Genomic DNA, 19,337 nt, shown 5'->3' with positions numbered 1-19,337 from the left:
GCCAATACTGTCTTTTGTCTAAATTACTCCTGTGGCATTTCCACCACAAAAGACAGTAATTTTCAAAGATAACTTTGTATCCCCATCGCAGAGGAATAGGGCTCTGTGCTTTTAAATAGCACATGATGATTTGGTGGGTGATAGGTTTGGAATTACTGGCCTCATAGAAATAACCCTGGGCCAGGGGACAGGCACTTTGGGTTATAGTAAAACCATTAATAATCAGTTCACTGATTTTATATCTTGGTTCCTCAGTTTATATGTTCAATACATTTATATTTTATGTGTCATAAATAATGACTTTGTAAAGATACTTTTAAAAGATGAAAATAATTAATTATGTAAATCATTATTTTAATCTTACACTTGGCACCTTTTTAAAAAATCTGTTAGCCCAATCCTAAGCTCTTACTTTCTTCATGAATTGAATAATTTTTGCTGTTTTATACGTTCTTCTGGTCAGTGTGCCAGTTTTTTATTTGGAGATTTGTGTGATACTCTGGAATCAGGTTTTGTTCTTTCACTGAATTTGCTTTTTTCCACTTTTGGATTCTTCTTGATTCCATTCACTTCCTCGAATGGCCCATTTTCTGTATTTTGCTTTTACAAATCCATTTCTTTCTTCAGAATGGCTTAGAAGTTCCTTCCTTATTGAAATAACATTATGGTTAATTATCAGTTTTCATACAGCCTCAGAACTTACATATCCTTTTTTTTGGTACTATATTATCCTGTTCTCTCTCTCTATGTCTATATTTGTCCATATGTATATGTATGTACCTATACACAGAGTTCTTTCTTCATGATGAGCATCCTCAAATTTGCAGACAAGAAGGGATTTTCTAGATCATCCTTGTCCAATGTGCTTGCTTCATTTAGGAAAGCTGAATTTTAAGGAAGGTATAGCTTTTTCCCAAGATCATGCCTTTCTTCAAGTTAGCAAGGTCTGCGCTTACAAAATACCAGCTCATTAATCGTCATTTCAAAATAAATGACCTGCACTTGCTTAAGGTGTGAATAGGAAAACATTAGCAGTTTTTTTTTTTTTTGTAGTATTTTTTTATGACTCTGACGTCTTCCAGAGATGATAACATTGATAATATTGTTCAGAGATAATATTGTCCTTTAATGTTTTTAAGCTGTTAGAGCATTTCTGTTTGAATTTAAAAATATTATTTTGAGTGTTCATCATATTAAAGGTACTATTTTAAGCATTTTATTTGCTGAATATGTTATTCTGTTTTAATCCTTGCTTAACAGTCATTCCTATGTTATATGTTTTTTGTTTACTCTCTAAGTCCTGTCCAACTTGCCCTCCAGGCTTCTCTGTCCATAGGATTTCCCAGGCAAGAATACTGGAGAGGGTTGCCATTTATGAGGTATAGATACTACCACTATTCCCAGTTTTAGCTGAAGAAAGTGGATGTTGACTAGATTAAGTATCTTGTTTGATCTCATAAGTGACTGAAACAATAATCAAACTAAGATGTTTATCCTCTATTTTATCCTCTGTGATATACTGACTTATGTTGAAGTTGGGAGAACTGTAGTTAATCAACTCACTCAAACTTGATTTTAAATGTGTGGAAACGTAGTGGTTTGGCCACATGCTGATCAAGAGAAACAAACCATCTTATTTTTAACTGTAATTACATAGAAAGTGGATAAAATAAATACATGTGGTAAATAGCATCTTGAATAAATAGGTGCCCTGTTTTCAAGTGTTTCTGCTTGCTTGCATTTTATATTTAAATGTTTATGTGTATGTATTTAACTTACAGCAGTTCTGCATTCTTTTTAGAAATACTTGTCCAGAAAGTGATACCTTTGCTTTTATCAAGTTGATTCATATTATGGATTTGATACTATCTCTTCTTTCCTCATTGGTGTTTTTTTCTTTAGTTGTAATACAGCAAAAAGATTTCTTTTGCTTTGAGCCTTTTAATTCATTGATTACTTTTTCTCAGTTTAGAAACTAGATTATATTCTTTTTTTCCCCAAAAGATGCAATGCATTTTTAAAGATCTGATTTAATTGATAAAGTCAGTTTTGTAAGCATTGTTTTCAGTAGGAAACCCCTAGGTATAGCATTTACTATTCATATTTTTAATAATCCCTGAAGAAAATGGATAGCATTCTGTCTCTAGTTTTTCTGAATAATACTAAATCTTATTTTCATATAATAATCAGGACCATAGTTTTTAGTAGCCATAACATCTGTGAATCTATGTTTTTTTTTTCAAAATTTAAATACCGTGAGACTTCTGTCATATTTTTATTCTCCAATTGAGAGCTCCATAAAAGAGTTGGAACAGTTTCCGTTTTATTATTGTGGATCATGATATTTTTCATAGATTTTACTATGTTCTTTAGGCAATTAAAATCATAAGGCTAAAATAAACACATAATTTAAGTTTTTTCTTAAAATTATTTTATTTCAGTAACTTGGTGAGTTGTGTTTGAATATATCACTTATGTATCCAGTTAATACATTTGTGCCAGTGGAGTTTTATCTCCCTCTTTTGGAAAGCCAAGGCATGGCATTTTGATTAAGATTGATTCTGTACAGATTTTCAGTTTATATAATTTCCTGAACACATAGCTATAAAAATGAGTATTTTTCTTTGGAGTGGTTTTCCTTTGAAATTTTGGAACATTGACAAAGAACAGTGAACTTTTTTTCCCCTTTGCTTTCACTTTTCATCCATATGGTCATATGTTTGTTGAGCATTGGGTACGTAGTACAGGGCAATATGATATGAGTCTCAACCCAGGAAAACCTTGTTTTGAGAATTGCAATGCTTTCATTTTTATTTTAAGAAAGGTCATTTTTACTTTTTTGTAATTATTAAACATGATTTATAATGTCATTAAAAAAAACAAAAACAAGACTTAAAAACAATTAAGGAATGTGGACAGAAAACAGCAAAGCAGCTCTTCTCAAAATTAACAGCCTGCCTCTTCCTCCTACCATTCACTGTTTTAGTTTTTGAGTATTCTTCCTGATCTGTTTCTAGGCATTTATTGACTGTCTTTCTCCTTATCTTTCTGCCTGTATTTTTACGCTTTTTAAAAAATAAACCCAAAAAAATGTGATTATTTTATGCCTGCTGGTTCTTAGTTTTCTTTTTTCCCCTCACTCACTATATCATGCAAATTTCAAAAGCTACGTTACTATTTTGCTTACTTAAATAAACTGCATACACATATGAATAGAGTGCTATATAAATATATAAGCTAGAAACTGATATTTAAGCATTCCACTTTGGCATACTATTATAAAAAGAAATAAAATCTTATTAATATACAATGTGTATCACACAAATCTGTTTCTTTTTTAACTAAAGTAATTTTGTAACCATTTTGTGTTTTCTTGAGGTATTAATATCAGAGTTCTACCTTCACTACCCTTGTCTAGGATAGCATTTGTGTTTTTTACCCTCCTTGCTATTTGCAGCTGAGCCTTAAAAGTGCTCTGAATTTACGTGTGTAAATTGTTCAGTGGTGTTGAGTATCTTGCTGGATATGGTCTTAGATTTTATTTTGTAGTGCTGCCTACAGACTATGAAGAAGTACTTCAGATTTAAAGATTTTCAATTAATCATTAGCATACCCCAAGATGACTACATAAATGTTATATAAAAGAAAGTTTTCAACAGTCAAAAATAGTCTCTTATTTAAAAAGTCTCATGACTAACATCAGTTTCGTAGTTTTCATTTGTTTACTTAATTTTCATAAATTACTTTCAGAATGTAATTATTTAATCAGTTTCCCTAAAAATTTGAAAACACTACTTCAGTCTGCAGAATCTAAATGGAGATATGTACTTTCCATGTTCTCCCTCCAACTTTTTCTTATATGAACCTGCTTCTCCACTGCTTTTTTCAAACTTACTTTGACTCTATAAGATCTCGTAATCCAAATTTGACGTATTCATTTATTTTTTATTTTTTTGGGGGGGTTATTTTTTTATTTTTATTTTTCCGGAAACTGACCCAATTTCTTTATTTTGGGGTTTGCTTATATACCTTTTGTTACACATAAGGATGAATACAGAGTCACGGAGGGGGGTCAGCAGTCCTGACGTATTCTTTTAAACTCTTGCCCTATTTTAGGTCAAACTATCTTTTTCTTATTTTGCATGATAAGAGTACTTTTTTCAAATCCCAGTTTAGGCTCAAAGTATTCTCCCCTTGCCCCCAACATTTTCTGTTTCCTCTGAGGACTACTGTGTATTGCCAACATCTGCTTCCTTTTGCATGATAATCATAACAACCCAGCTTAAAAATTTAAATTTTAAATTTAGTTTAAAGCCGAATGCAGAATGAAAAGAATTTTCCCCACGCAGATACTTTTTCTGTAATTATTTCTCATGAAAAAGCTGATTCTGAATGTATATGTAATTGTATGTAGAGGGGTACAAATGGAAATTGAGTCTATGAGCTAATTAATTGTGGCATGTCAGTTGTCTTTGAGTTTTCTACTGCTCATGCCTATGTAGATTTATTAGAATTTTATTAGATTAAGTATCGTTCAGGGTTCTTAGGCAAAATGATTGATGTCCATATGATTTAACTGAAGTATTAGTTTCTTCCAGATCTTGCTTGGGTGTGTCTACTAGATGCAGAAACCTAGCTGCAAGGGATTGCGACAAATGTGACTGTAAGCTTTCCATCCTTTCTATAATAGGGGGAAATGCCAGAAAGTGATTTGACTAACTGAAGAGCCAATATCATCTACAACTTTTAAATAACGGCTATAAACGGGATTCCTAAGAATCCCATTGAAAAGTATTGAAAAGACAGTCATCCAGTTTTAGTAATGATGTTTAAAGCAACCATGATAAATATCGTTTTGCAGTATGATTTATGTGATGCATAGTATAGAAACTGTGAAATATTTTAAATGATGGCTAAACTATAGGATAAGATCAGAAACTTGAATAGATTCTCGTTACTCTTTTATGAGATCTTCTTAAGTGGAGTGGAAATTTTTAAGTAAATAAATCAGTGAATATTCATGGGTGTACTCAGGACCACAAATGAATAAATTTTGAGCTAGCATGGTTGCCTTTCATGATTGAAAGTTTACAAAATAATTGAGAATAATTAGGGAGATTAGACTGTGAAGAATGAAAATAAATTATAATTTATTATTGAATAAGAAATAAAAATTCAAAATAGTTTGAGACAAATTTTATTGCAAAATATGTTTTGTCATCTTCAAAGATGTTTATTATTATCTAGATTTAGAAAATAGGTTCCCTATAACTTTAGTGTTGGTTTTCTTTCCTGCATGATAACTTTTTAAAAGTAAAAATCTATCCTTTTATAATTGTAACACTGGCCCCTGTGGCTACTTTGTCTTTTGTTTTCTCAGGTCTAGCTTTTACCTCCTAAGATACTAGACTGCAGCCACAGAATCAGAATCAAGGGTGACAGGTTAATGTAGTGATAATGGGTAGAATTAGAACTCTAGTATCTTTATTTTGAAATGTTTTCCTCAGGTAGTTCTCATTGTTCATCCAAGGTTGCAAACTACTGTCAAAGACACATATAAAAGTCTAATATTCTCTTTACTGAATTCAGGGGACATGTTCTTATTCCAAACATGTCACAGTTCAGTGTATATAAATCAATTTCCACAAATGTTTAATTCCCTCTGTTAAGGCCACAAGGGAACATATAATACATGTTGGAAAGATAACTATAAAACATTTTCTTTTTCTTTTTTAGTGCTTATGGAAGCGAATCACAGGTATCTAGAAAATTAAACTGTCCATAAATACATGTTCCCTGATTGCTCCCTTTATGTGAACATTGATTCTAGAAATACTTTAAATGTATTAGCAGACTCTCTTTTTCTTGTATCCATGTACTGTAAAATATCTTGCAATTATTTTACAGTCTTTAATTCTTTTGTCCTTCAATATGGGCATGCTGCTGCTACTGCTGCTAAGTCACTTCAGTCGTGTCCGACTCTGTGTGACCCCATAGACGGCAGCCCACCAGGCTCCCCCGTCCCTGAGATTCTCCAGGCAAGAACACTGGAGTGGGTTGCCATTTCCTTCTCCAATGCATGAAAGTGAAAAGTGAAAGGGAAGTCACTCAGTCGTGTCTGACTCTTTGCGACCCCATGGACCGCAGCCTACCAGGCTCCTCTGTCCATGGGATTTTCCAGGCAAAAGTACTGAAGTGGGATGCCATCGCCTTCTCTGCAACATGGGCATAGTAGATTTTAAATATGATTATAAAATCTGGAGATTTGAACACTTTCATTTTTCTTTAGGAGTATCATTTTTAATAAAAGTATTTTGTGCTTTTTTAAAATTATGTAGGCATTAATTTTTTTAATAGAGCTTTTGTTTAGTATTTGCAGTATTTGATCTTTTATTGATGTGTTAGAAAATGGAAGAAAATCACATTTTGTTACTGTTTAGGTGGGTGTTATTTTTAGTTATAGTTAATAGAAGTATTTGCACTTTGGCCAAGTAATAATAGTGAATTCAAATAATAATACCTTCAGGACCTTTTTTACATGGTAATGTGCATACTATATAATCTTTTTATGATTTGAATATTTGCATTTAAGCTGAATTCTTTTATTGAGTGGCACAGTTAAGTGTATGTTAAATATCAACATTAATTTTTAATCCTCTTCAATGTAAAGCTTTTTTTTTACTCTTCATTCTGTTCATCTTTAACATCTTTCAAATATGCCAGTAAGCCATAAATTTCCACAAGTGACTCAGTATGCTCCTGATTGGGGGAAAAAAAAAATTTGTGTGTGTATCCTGTGCTTATAGTTACTCAGTCATGTCTGACTCTGTGACTCTGTGGACTGTAGCCCGCCAGGCCCCTTTGTCCATGGGGATTCTCCAGGCCGGAATACTAGAGTGGGTTGCCATGCCATTCTCCAGGGGATTGTCCCAACGCAGGGACTGAACCCAGTCTCCTGCATTTCAGGTGGATACTTTACCAGTCGAGATACCAGGGTAGCCTGTGAGTAAAATAAATATTATATGTATAAGATAGGCAATATGTATAAGATTGCATATCTTATAATATTTATTTTATGAAATATATATTTATATATTTGAAAACAGTGAACCATAAGTCACTGCATTTCAGCCCATTATTGTCTGAGCCTCATGCAGAAGTCAGGTAGGTATCCTGTGTGCCTTATTGAGTTTCCCTGCTTCTCCAGAGAGCTTGTCACACTTGGAGATCAAAGTTCATTTGCTGTTTTGTGCTTTCGCTGTCTACATAAGATGAGACTATCTATGTTTAATAATTTAAATACACTTCAGTTGGGAAGGTTTAAAGTAAATGACTCCATTGTGGAGACACATATTATTTTTCACTACTTCCCATTGTCGCTGTCTATCATTTGATAAGAAATTATCCAAATGGATATTTTGAGTTTCATATCTCACATGTACTCATTATCTGTTTCTCATTATGTTGTCTGTTTAATCGGTTTCTCATTAGATGGGTGTACTATGTATTTTGTAATTCATACATACCTATTTGTAGCTTTTCCTCTGATAGAACCTGCACCTGACAAAATATGTGACTTTTGTGGAAGGAAAGAGTGAGAGTGTTTTATTCCACATTATTGAACCTTAATTTATAAAGAATATTTAAATGTTACTCTGAATTCTTTTCATTATTAACTATTTTCTTTATTTACCAGTCAGATAATATTCTTGGAGATAGTCTCAATGTGTATTAAGTATATGTGTTTTCTCGAAAGAGCTTATGACTTTTAGAATTACATATTCTATATTTAGTTTCTACAGTTTTTCTAAATTTCTGTTAAGGTGGTAAATGCATGCTCCCCCACCCTCTACACTTTATATTTTACTTCATTACAGTAGCACTTAGAGTGATTGCTTAAGAATCATGTTGTTTTTTTTTCAAATGATTCAGCTTATCACCATATAAATTTTTATAATTATACTTAATGAAGTATTTTAAAGTGAGTTTTGACTCATCCTATGATAATACCTCTCCCATCTAGCACTTCAAAAACTACTTCTTAATATTTTTTGTTGGTGTTATACTGGATTATACCTGTGTTTACTTAATAGAATTCTAGCCTTCACTGCCCATGGGTGACTCTCTTTAAAGCACACCTTTTTCAGTAATGAAAACTCACTGATTTTTTTCCCCTTTTCATGGCTTTTTTCTTTTATTACTGTATTGATCTTCCAATATCTTAGAAGTTTAAATCTTATATTTTTATATCATGTGTAATTCATTTGTTTTCCAGTCTAAGTCACCTAATCAATCTTTAGCTGATTACAACATTGCAGCTTTGTTCCTATTCTTTTCTCTTAAGAGTAGTTATACTCACTTGCTCGGATATTTTCAATGCCTGCTTCCTAAATCTTGCATAATCCCTTTGGATTTTGTCTTTTTGTAGTGATGTCACTTTATAAGGTTTTTGTTCATGTAATGGACCTGAAATGAAGCAAACACTTTATCAGTTCTACTTAGTTATTTGTTTCTTTAAAGATTTGCCTCAGGCAAAAGACAGAAACAGAAAAATATATTATTGTTGTAATAATTTTTAACTAGGCTAGAAGGCTGGGGAACTGGGATGGAAACCTATGGGAGTAATACTCCTTTTTATGGATACAGGAGCATATGTCTCTCTAAATCATTCTAAATAAGGACCTGTTTTTAGGAGAAACAGTTACTGATCTTCATTTATTTCTTTTGGGCAATATTCTGCAGTTTCTCCTCTCTCAGGTATAGGTATTACAAAAGTGAATGTTTTTATCTCTGTAATCCTACAATTGGTGTTAAGTCAGGAGCAAAGTAGCTATAAGGTATAGTCAAAAATAGTCTCTATTCTGTGCATAGGTATTCTTTATGCAACAATTTGTTATGATTTGGTCTGATGCTCATTTTTGTCATATAAATTTATTTTTTTGTAGCTAGTATGCTTAACCTTTTCTTTTAAGGCATTTTTGTTTTAGTGCCTTCATTTTCATTAGAGAAATCCTTTAACTGTTCCTACTCAAGCTATTGTTACAAGACTTAACCTTGAAAATTTTCTTATTTCTTAATAAAATTGGGAAAAAAAACACTCCTGACTTGTGATGGTGTGTTTTAAAATGAATTTTATTCAAAGCTTAGGGGACTGGAATGCAAAAGTAGAAAGTCAAGAAACACCTTGAGTAACAGGCACATTTGGCCTTGGAGTACAGAATGAAGCAGAGCAAAGGCTAATAGAATTTTGCCAAGAGAACGCACTGGTCATAGAAAATACCCTCTTCCAACAACACAAGAGAAGACTCCATCACCAGATGGCCAACACCAAAATCATATTGATTATATTCTTTGCAGCCAAAGATGGAGATGCTCTATACCATCAGCAAAAACAAGACCAGGAGCTGACTATAAGGTATAGTCAAAAATAGTCTCTATTCTGTGCATAGGTATTCTTTATGCAACAATTTGATACAATTGGATCTGATGCTCATTTTTGTCATATTATAAATGTTATTTATTTATTTATTTATTTATTTATCTGACATATGCTTAGATCATGAACTACTTCTTGCCAAATTCAGACTGAAATTGAAGAAAGTGGGGAAAGCCACTAGGCCGTTCAGGTATGACCTAAATCAAATCCCTTACGATTATACCTCCCTCAATATCTGGAAATGAGAAATAGATTTAAGAGACTAGATTTGATAGACAGAGTACCTGATGTACTATTGATGGAGGTTCGTGACATTGTACAGGAGACAGGAATCAAGATGATCTCCAAGAAAAAGAAATGCGAAAAGGCAAAATGGCTGTCTGGAGAGGCTTTACAAATAGCTGTGAAAAGAAGGGAAGTGAAAAGCAAAGGAGAAAAGGAAAGATATACCCATTTGACTGTAGAATTCCAAAGAATAGCAAGGAGAGATAAGAAAGCCTTCCTCAGCGATCAATGCAAAGAAATAGAGAACAATAGAATGGGAAAGACTAGAGATCTCTTCAGGAAAATGAGAGATACCAAGGAAACATTTCTTGCAAAGATGGGCTCAATAAAGGACAGAAATGGTATGAACCTAACAGAAGCAGAAGATATTAAGAAGAAGTGGCAAGAATACACAGAACTGTACAAAAAAGATCTTCATGACCCAGAAAATCACAATGGTGTGATCACTCACCTAGAGCCAGACATCCTAGAAAGTGAAGTCAAGTGGGCCTTAGGAAGCATCACTATAGACAAAGCTAGTGGAGGTGATAGAATTCCAGTTGAGATATTTCAAATCCTGAAAGATGACGCTGTGAAAGTGCTGCACTCAATATGCCAGCAAATTTGGAAAACTCAGCAATGGCCACAGAACTGGAAAAGATCCATTTTCATTCCAATCCCAAAGAAAGGCAATGGCAAATAATGTTCAAACTACCACACAATTGCACTCATCTCACATGCTAGTAAAGTAATGCTCAAAATTCTCCAAGCCAGGCTTCAGCAATATGGCAACCGTGAACTTCCAGATGTTCAAGCTGGTTTTAGAAAAGGCAGAGGAACCAGAGATGAAATTGCCAAAATCCATTGGATCATTGAAAAATCAAAAGAGTTCCACAAAAACATCTACTTATGCTTTATTTTCTATGCCAAAGCCCTTGACTGTATGGATCACAATAAACTGTGGAAAATTCTTACAGAGATGGGAATCCCAGGCCACCTGACCTGCCTCTTGAGAAATCTATATGCAGGCCAGGAAGCAACAGTTAGAACTGGACATGGAACACCAGACTGGTTCCAAATAGGAAAAGGAGTACGTCAAGGCTGTGTACTGTCACCCTGCTTATTTAACTTATATGCAGAGTACATCATGAGGAACGCTGGGCTGGGATGAAGCACAAGCTGGAATCAAGATTGCCAGGAGAAATATCAGTAACCTCAGATATGCAGATGACACTACTCTTATGGCAGAAAGTGAAGAAGAACTAAAGAGCCTCTTGATGAAAGTGAAGGAAGAGAGTGAAAAAATTGTCTTAAAGCTCAACATTCAGACAACAAAGATCATGGCATCTGGTCCCATCACTTCCTAGCAAATAGATGGGGAAACAGTGGAAACAGTGACAGACTTCATATTTTGGGGCTTCAAAATCACTACAGATGTTGACTGCAGTCATGAAATTAAAAGACACATACTCCTTGGAAGGAAAGTTTTGACCAACATGGATAGCATATTAAAAAGCAGAGACGTTACTTTTTCAACAAAGGTCTGTCTAGTCAAAGCTATGGTTTTTCCAGTGGTCATGTATGGATGTGAGAGGTGGACTATAAAGAAAGCTGAGCACTGAAGAATTGATACTTTTGAACTGTGGTATTGGAGAAGACTCTTGAGAGTCCTTTGGACTGCAAGGAGATCCAACCAGTCCATCCTGAAGGAGATCAGTTCTGAGTGTTTATTGGAAGGACTGATGTTGAAGTTGAAACTCTAATACTTTGGCCACCTGATGCGAAGAGCTGCCTCATTTGAAAAGACTGATGCTAGGACAGATTGAGAACAGGAGGAGAAGGGGACGACAGAGGATTAGATGGCTGGATGGCATCACCGACTCAATGTACATGAGTTTGGGTGAACTCCGGGAGTCGGTGATGGACAGGGAGGCCTGGTGTGCTGTAGTCCATGGGTCGCAAAGAGTCGGACATGACTGAGCTACTGAACTGAACTAAAAATAATGGGAGCCAGTGAAAATCCATCAGTAGTTTACTGCTTTTGAAAGTCAACTGATTTCTGTCTTTTCTTTGTCAAGCTGCCATCAAGAATATTGCCTTTTCTTTTATTTTGTATAGTGTCCAGTACTGCTTAACGTAAGAACTTAAGAGACTCAGTCTAATCATTTAATCTCTTTTCTACCTCCCTCAATATCTGAGCATTGTAGATGTTAAGGACATCACAGGGTGTGACAGTTTTTTAGGATAATTTTATATGCATACAGCTTGTTTAAATTTGTTTAATTGAAAATTATGAAGCAAGTTATAAAACAGAGATGGAAATCTCTCAAGTGTATGAACTGTAATATCCAGAAAAATTAAAAGGAAAAATTTAAAATGTCAAATTACAAAGTAAATTTATTGGTAACCATATCAGGCTCAATATCTAAATAATGATAATACCAATTTTAGCTCATATATAATTCTAATCTATCTATTTTTACCAATGTATTAGATGTCATTTTATGAAAGTTTATCCACATAGTGCATTTATATTTGAGGACCTTATTATTATTAGAAAATTATAATTTTCTAAAAAATAATAATTATTATTATGTTATTAGAAAACTGCCTTTGTACTTTTAGCTTTCTTTTCTCATTAGTTGAAATATAAACTCAAGTCACAATAAAATATAGCCTTTTAATATTAGTGTTTCTGATATTCCTAATTAGAAATTGCAGAATGAAATATTATTATTGTCAACTGATCATCTATTTATTTAAATAGTCTAAACTCTGTTAAATGAAACAAATATGTCAAGTATTGGGTAAAAAAAATAGCCCGTTAGGTTCTTTACATTAAATTTTATTTGTATCATGTAATGTGTGACTTTTTTGTTCAACCTCTGGAAATAATTACATGGGAGTAGTCTAGCAGCCAAAGCTGCATATTACAAATCCATTTTTTTAGAAGGCTCTCATCAATTCTGAAGCTCAGCAATGATGACCTAGAGTCCATGGGGTCACAAAGAATCAGACATGACTCAGCAACTAAACAACAATAACAATTCCTTTTTTAATGTTCTTTTTTATTTTTTCCCCACTCCATTCTAAAAGTTACTTTAAATTATTATATTTTTTCTTTATGTATTTATCTTTCTCTCTATGTACATATATTTTTTCATATTTTAAAAATACAATATAATACTGATATTTAGTATTGCATGTTCATATGATGAAATATGTATATGTCATCAATTATATATTTTTATATTATATGCTTATATATATTACATATCATATCAATTACTTTAGATATTATATAATGAGGTTATGTAAAAGAATTCGTTGCTTCATAAAATAGAAGTTACTTTGCTTCTTTTAACTTTGACCTGTACTCTATTAAATAGTTATCTTTATTAATATCTTTCTTTTCTGCTTTTTTTTAAAGAAAATATTTTCTTCATAGAATGTAGTTGTGATTTTGCTATTATAACCTGGGCAAATTGAATTATATTTCTCAATATCTGTGCCTTTTCTCTTGATTTGCTACATTTAGTCATGAAACTGAGAGATACTTTCAATACCAGTTTACAGAATATACTAACACTTCTAACCGGTTAAGCACACCCTCTGTTTTCATATAAAATTGTTTGCCACCTGAGAAGCATCTTATCTCACTGATTTTCCAGTTCAAAGGAACAATATCCTTTGACAAGAAGCATTTCAAAAGATATTCCTGGATTGAATAAATTTACACAGAGACATAATTTTTTTTACTTCTTCCCTATTTTACCAAACTATTTCTTATATTTTATATTCAACTTTTAAGTGTCAGTTTGTAAATAAAACTTGACTTCATATAGTTCATTAAGTCAGTTTGAGTTTTTCTCAGGTAGAAGTTTATTTTATTCACTCCTTAATTTCATAATGTTTTTGATGTTAACCTCCCATAAGTCAATGAAATAATTTCATTCATTGAAAAAGGAGTCTAATGTTATGTTTACTAAGTTATAAAACATTATAATTATATAAATTATCAAGTTCCCATACAAAATTCATCATATTATTTTCTTTAGTATATCTTTTAAAGCAATTTGATTTTTTTGGAGTAATATGTTATGATATTAATATCATTTTTAAACTTTTGTTTTTAACACTTATACACACACATGTGCAACTTGAGCACAAGTCCACAAATGTGTACACAACTATATAATTACTCTATTGGCAATCCTTAATCAAAATACTTTTCTTCTGATTATAGAAGTTCTACAAGGAAATGAATTGATAGCAATATAGAAAGATACAACTGGAAAATAAATGCTATTATTAATTTATCTATCTATAAGCAACTATCTCAGTATTTTTTCTGTTTCTTAAATAGTTTTTAGTCTCTGAGTTTGTATGTATTCACACTAGGAAGATACTTCCTGGTGGCTCAGATAGTAAAAGCATCTGTCTACAATGCAGGAGACCTGGGTTCTATCCCTGGGTTGAAAAGATCCCCTGGAGAAGGAAATGGCAACCCACTCCAGTACTCTTGCCTGGAAAATCCCAAGGGTGGAGGAGCCTGGTAGGACTCCCGGACTCCTGGTGGGCTCCTGGTAGGACTGTAGGTTACAGTCCATGGGGTTGCAAAGAGTTGAACATAACTGAGCGACTTCACTTTTCACTTTTCATGCATTCTTTTGTATAAATTGAAAGAATTTTCTTGTAACCTTCAATATAATTCACTGTATAAATTTTAACAAGCACACACTATTCAAACATTCTCTTTTTGCTAATAAATATAATACTAAGATAAATAGGTAACAATATAGTTCTTTTGGAACTTCTCTGATTATTTTCGCAGGGCAAACTTCTACAATTAGTACTGCTGAGTCATTGAGAATTACTTTTTAAAAAATTTTAGATTCATATTGTCAAATTGCTGTTTAGAATATCCATGATGTTTTATACTCGTATTAGTAGTGAATAAGATTTTCAGTTTGCTTGTACGGAGTAACGGAGAAGGCAATGGCACCCCACTCCAGTACTCTTGCCTGGAAAACCCCATGGACGGAGGAGCCTGGTAGGCTGCAGTTTCATGTGTTGGAGAAGGAAATGGCAACCCACTCCAGTGTTGTTGCCTGGAGAATCCCAGGGATGAGGGAGCCTGGTGGGCTGTCTATGGGGTCTCATAGAGTCAGACACGACTGAAGCGACTTAGCAGCAGCAGCAGCAGTATTGAGTAAACACTTCCGTCCATCAACTATTAGATTTTATTGTTGAAAAATCAGTCAAGCTAGCTCTTTCTTTTCAATTTGCCATATAACATGTGCTGTTTTGAAGTTGTAAATTAATGATATAAAGTCTTATTTCATCTAAAAAATCTTTTATCTGAATCTGAACTCAAGCAAGCACAAATTCAGGAAGTGTACTCATCTCTCCACTTTCTCCCTCCGAAAAGATTTTGGGAGCAGAGTTTAGTCCAGAAAAGACATATTTTTCACCCGTTGGATTGTCTCTCAAGTTTGAGTTATTTAGATTTACTATAAGACTCTTTTCCAGTGGTCATGTATGGATGTGAGAGTTGGACTGTGAAGAAAGCTGAGCGCCGAAGAATAGATGCTTTTGAACTGTGGTGTTGGAGAAGACTCTTGAGAGTCCCTTGGACTGCAAGGAGATCCAACCAGTCCATTCTGAAGGAGATCAGCCCTGGGATTTCTTTGGAAGGAGTGATGCTAAAGCTGAAACTCCAGTACTTTGTCCACCTCATGCAAAGAGTTGACTCATTGGAAAAGGTTGATGCTGGGAGGGATTGGGGGCAAGAGGAGAAGGGGACGACAGAGGATGAGATGGCTAGATGGCATCACTGACTCGATGGATGTGAGTCTGAGTGAACTCTGGGAGTTGGTGATGGACAGGGAGGCCTGGCGTGCTGCGATTCATGGGGTCGCAGAGTCAGACACAACTGAGCGACTGAACTGAGCTAAACTGTTAAGACTCTTGGGCTTCCCTTGTGGCTCAGCTGGTAAAGAATCCACCTGCAATGTGGCAGACCCCGGTTTGATTCCTGGGTTGGGAAGATCCCCTGGAGAAAAGACATGCTACCCCCTCCAGTATTCTGGCTTGGAGAATTCAATGGACTGTATAGTCCATGGGGTCGCAAAGAGTTGAACATGACTGAGAGACTTTCACTTTCACTTTCATGATACACTTAGTTGGTTATTACAACAGTTTAGAAACAACAAATCATAGGCGAAGATAGGTGGCTACTCTAAGCAAGTATATTTCTTAGGAAAACCTACACTTTTGTAGCAGAAATCCCTTCAATTCAGGAGCCTAAAGAATCGAGAAATTTATTTCCCTTCTCTGTAATGATTACAGTAAAATGTTCCAGATTTGGTGGGAAGCGTTGTTTTACGTATCATTCAGAGATCCAGGCTCTACTTTTATTGCTAAAAAAAAAAAAGGGGGGGAAAGAATTGGATAATTAAAAGTTTTCTCGTCAACCATCAACATTATAAAAATTGATGAATAGGAATGTCTAATATAAAACACTAGTAGAAATGAAGAAATAGAACTTTTGGTAACAAAAATGTTAAAGTTATTCAAGAATGAGTAAATAATCCATTGTCAGGTACAGGATTTTATTTTGTTGTACCTTCAAGCTGATAAGTTAACCTATTACTGTTTCATGGATTCCGGTAGAAAACACAGAACTCCTGAATCAGAGACTTGTACTAGTTCCTCTTGTTTGCAGGAGTTCCCCTTGTTTTCCAAGTCTTATAGGGATGATGTTGTGTGGTCTATACTAATGCTATGCGCACAGTTAGTTTGCCTCATAGCTGAGGAATATTTACCTTCTGTTATAGAAGCCTTAAGGAAGCCTGTCCATTGTGTTCATGGAAAACATTATCTCATTCCTCAGGGTTGCTTGCCACATGAGAAATGGCCTCTGTTATCAATAAGACCTTATATTGTTAGTATATCCAGCAAAATATGTAGGAGTGAGGAAGACCCATAGAAGGAATCTTCCTTCCAGCTTCTATTACTCTGTAGCCTCCAAAGATGTTCATGTGTACTGTAAGATAAGTAATTTTCCAAAGAATGTGGGAATTATATTCAGTATAAGGAAATTCTATATGTTCTTTGCCTGAAGTTTTAAATATTCCCTCTGCCAGCAGATACCTTGAAAAGTAATAATTGATTCCTGATCATCCTTTGGAGGAATTATAGAATCATTTGCAAAAAAGAGAAAAGATAGGTAGATGGATTAAGCAGGGTGCTATTCATGGAAAACCAATTTCTGGTATTTTATTTCCCCATAGCCTGCCCTGGGTTGATGAGTGAGCAAAAAAGCTTTTTCTCACATATAACACTGTGTGTATTATACTAGAAATGTATGTGACTTAAGGAACATATTTCAGAAGATAAAATACTCGTGTACACTGTTGATCTTATTCGTCTATGTTTTTGTGAAAACTATTTGAATAATAGCAGAACTTAGCTGTGATAGGCTTTAATAAGTGGAAGGCATAACTAAAGAGATAAAATTGAACGCATGTAAGTTGACGTTCCTTTTTACCACTCACCTGTCCCCTCCATCTTAAATCATGATTTTTTCTTTTTCTGTGTCTGAGGGAAGGGCCATGAAAGCCTGTTAAGCAAAAGGAAGTGAGTGTCAGAAGCTCTGCTCAGCTTTTCATTCTACCACTTCGTAACTTTGGGACTCTGGTTGCTCATTTAATTTCAGTTAATATTTGGATTATAAAGATTCCCTGGAATCAAGTGAGATATGATGTGAAAGTCCTTTCTAAATTATAAAGCATTCTACAAATATTTAATTGCCAATAATTATGCATACTTGAGCTTTTCTCAATTAAAAGAGTCTGAGGAATATGTTCTTGCTCAATGCTTAAGGTGTACTGATAACTCAGCATTTAGATCAGTTCCTGATCTGAACATTTTTTGTTACACACTGCCTATTTTTGGAAGGCTTAATTAATTAAAAAACTTTAAAAAACTATGTTCTAGTCACTTGGAAACTGTTCATGTAGCTCACTTTGTTCTCTAACTATGCCGATAAATTGTTATTGTTATTTTTTGTACTGACAGCATTAGTGATACTATTGGCAAATATAGAAATAAATGGTTAAAAAGGAAAATGTTTTGTTTCATATGGTAAAGCATACTTTGAATAAGGTGTACAAGAAGTAAAAAGTGAAAAATATTTGAAAGGTAGTGTTTGTCTATATAATGCAGTTATTAATCAAAACCCATTTTTTTCCTTTAGCCTCTTGAAAATGTTATCATTAATTGCTATGAAAAGAAAAAGTAAAAGATGGTGATATAACTCATCACTTTTTCTTTTAAGATTCGTTTCTTCTGTTGATTGATTTATTCACAGTAGCTTACAGTAATATTCATGTCTTTTTACTATCTACTCTATGCTTACTTTAATTAACTACTATAATGGTTGGTTGGCAATGATGGAAATTGCCAGAGAATCATAAAATATTCAAGCTGGAAATGACTTTAAGGATCATATACCATGGCAGATGAGGAGAGCAAGGTTCATAGAATTTAAACATCCTTAAGGTCACACATCTGGATGGCAGTGCAGATTCTTAAGCTCATTCCTCCGTTCTTTCCTTGCCACAGTGCTCATAGACTATCATGCATTAGCTTAGAGTTTTGGAAGTATTTTAAGGCAATAACATCTTGTTCTCTTTTTAGCTTGTTATCAGGAGTAAAAGTGGAGAAATCTTGTACCGTATTTCACCGTGGGCGAAATATGTGACTCGTGAAGGCAGTAATGTGAACTATGATTGGATACACTGGGATCCAGAATACTCGTATAAAGTGAGAACAACACATCTTTAAATAAATGCTTGCCCAATATCCCTAGGAAAATTAATTTTTACTTTTATAACTTTTATAGTCATGTTCAACTTCTCTCTTCACCACCAATTTAATATTTTATATCATAGTGCACCTGTTTGCTGTACATATATCAGAGCCCATCATCTGTAGCCAATAAAATGTAAAAGTGAGTTTTTATTTGAGCGTGTGTTTCTGAAATAGGGGTGGGGCAGAACAGTAAATCTCTGTGTACTACCTGCTAAGGAATACTGATTTTTAAATAAAATTTCAATTAGTCAAAGACTCCAGTGGTGTAATATTTATCACTGTTTGGGTCTGAAGCAGAATCAGGGTCCTTAGGAACAATGAAGATGTCTCGTGAATGTATGTTTTTTCATGAATGTTTTAATTGAAGTAATTTTAAAAAATAATAATTTATTTTAATTGGAGGCTAATTACTTTACAATATTGTAGTGGTTTTTGCCATACATTGACATGAATCAGCCATGGGTGTACATGTGTTCCCATCCTGAACCCCCCTTCCACCTCCTTCCTCATCCCATCCCTCAGGGTCATCCCAGTGCACTGGCCCGAGTGCCCTGTCCCATCCATCAAACCTGGGCTGGTGATCTGTTTCCATTAATTGGGGTAATTTTTTAAGGCTGTCTTACTCACAAGAGTTATAAGTATCTTTGAGCTCAATTTTCTGTCCTTTAAGTTATTGAAGCTTGTTGATAAATGCTTTGCATTTAATAATTATATATGCATTTCACAGTTCTTATGTTTTCTCTAAGGCTTAGGCTCAAAA

The 19,337-nt window shown here is 34.0% G+C and overlaps 1 protein-coding gene across 1 annotated transcript in view; it reads left to right on the top strand.

Moving 5' to 3' along the window:
• GBE1 (1,4-alpha-glucan branching enzyme 1) overlaps positions 1–19,337 on the top strand; it is a 307,124-nt gene that overhangs the window by 132,761 nt on the left and 155,026 nt on the right. Inside the window, exon 4 of the mRNA XM_004002835.5 lies at positions 18,404–18,529. Within this exon, the coding sequence (XP_004002884.2) occupies positions 18,404–18,529 (126 nt within the window). The remainder of the gene's footprint in view (positions 1–18,403; positions 18,530–19,337) is intronic.

Source organism: Ovis aries, chromosome 1 (genome assembly GCF_016772045.2).
Source record: "Ovis aries strain OAR_USU_Benz2616 breed Rambouillet chromosome 1, ARS-UI_Ramb_v3.0, whole genome shotgun sequence".
Taxonomy (NCBI): domain Eukaryota; kingdom Metazoa; phylum Chordata; class Mammalia; order Artiodactyla; family Bovidae; genus Ovis; species Ovis aries.
The sequence above is the reverse complement of the archived record's forward strand: the minus strand, read 5'-3'. Positions and strand labels throughout refer to the sequence as shown.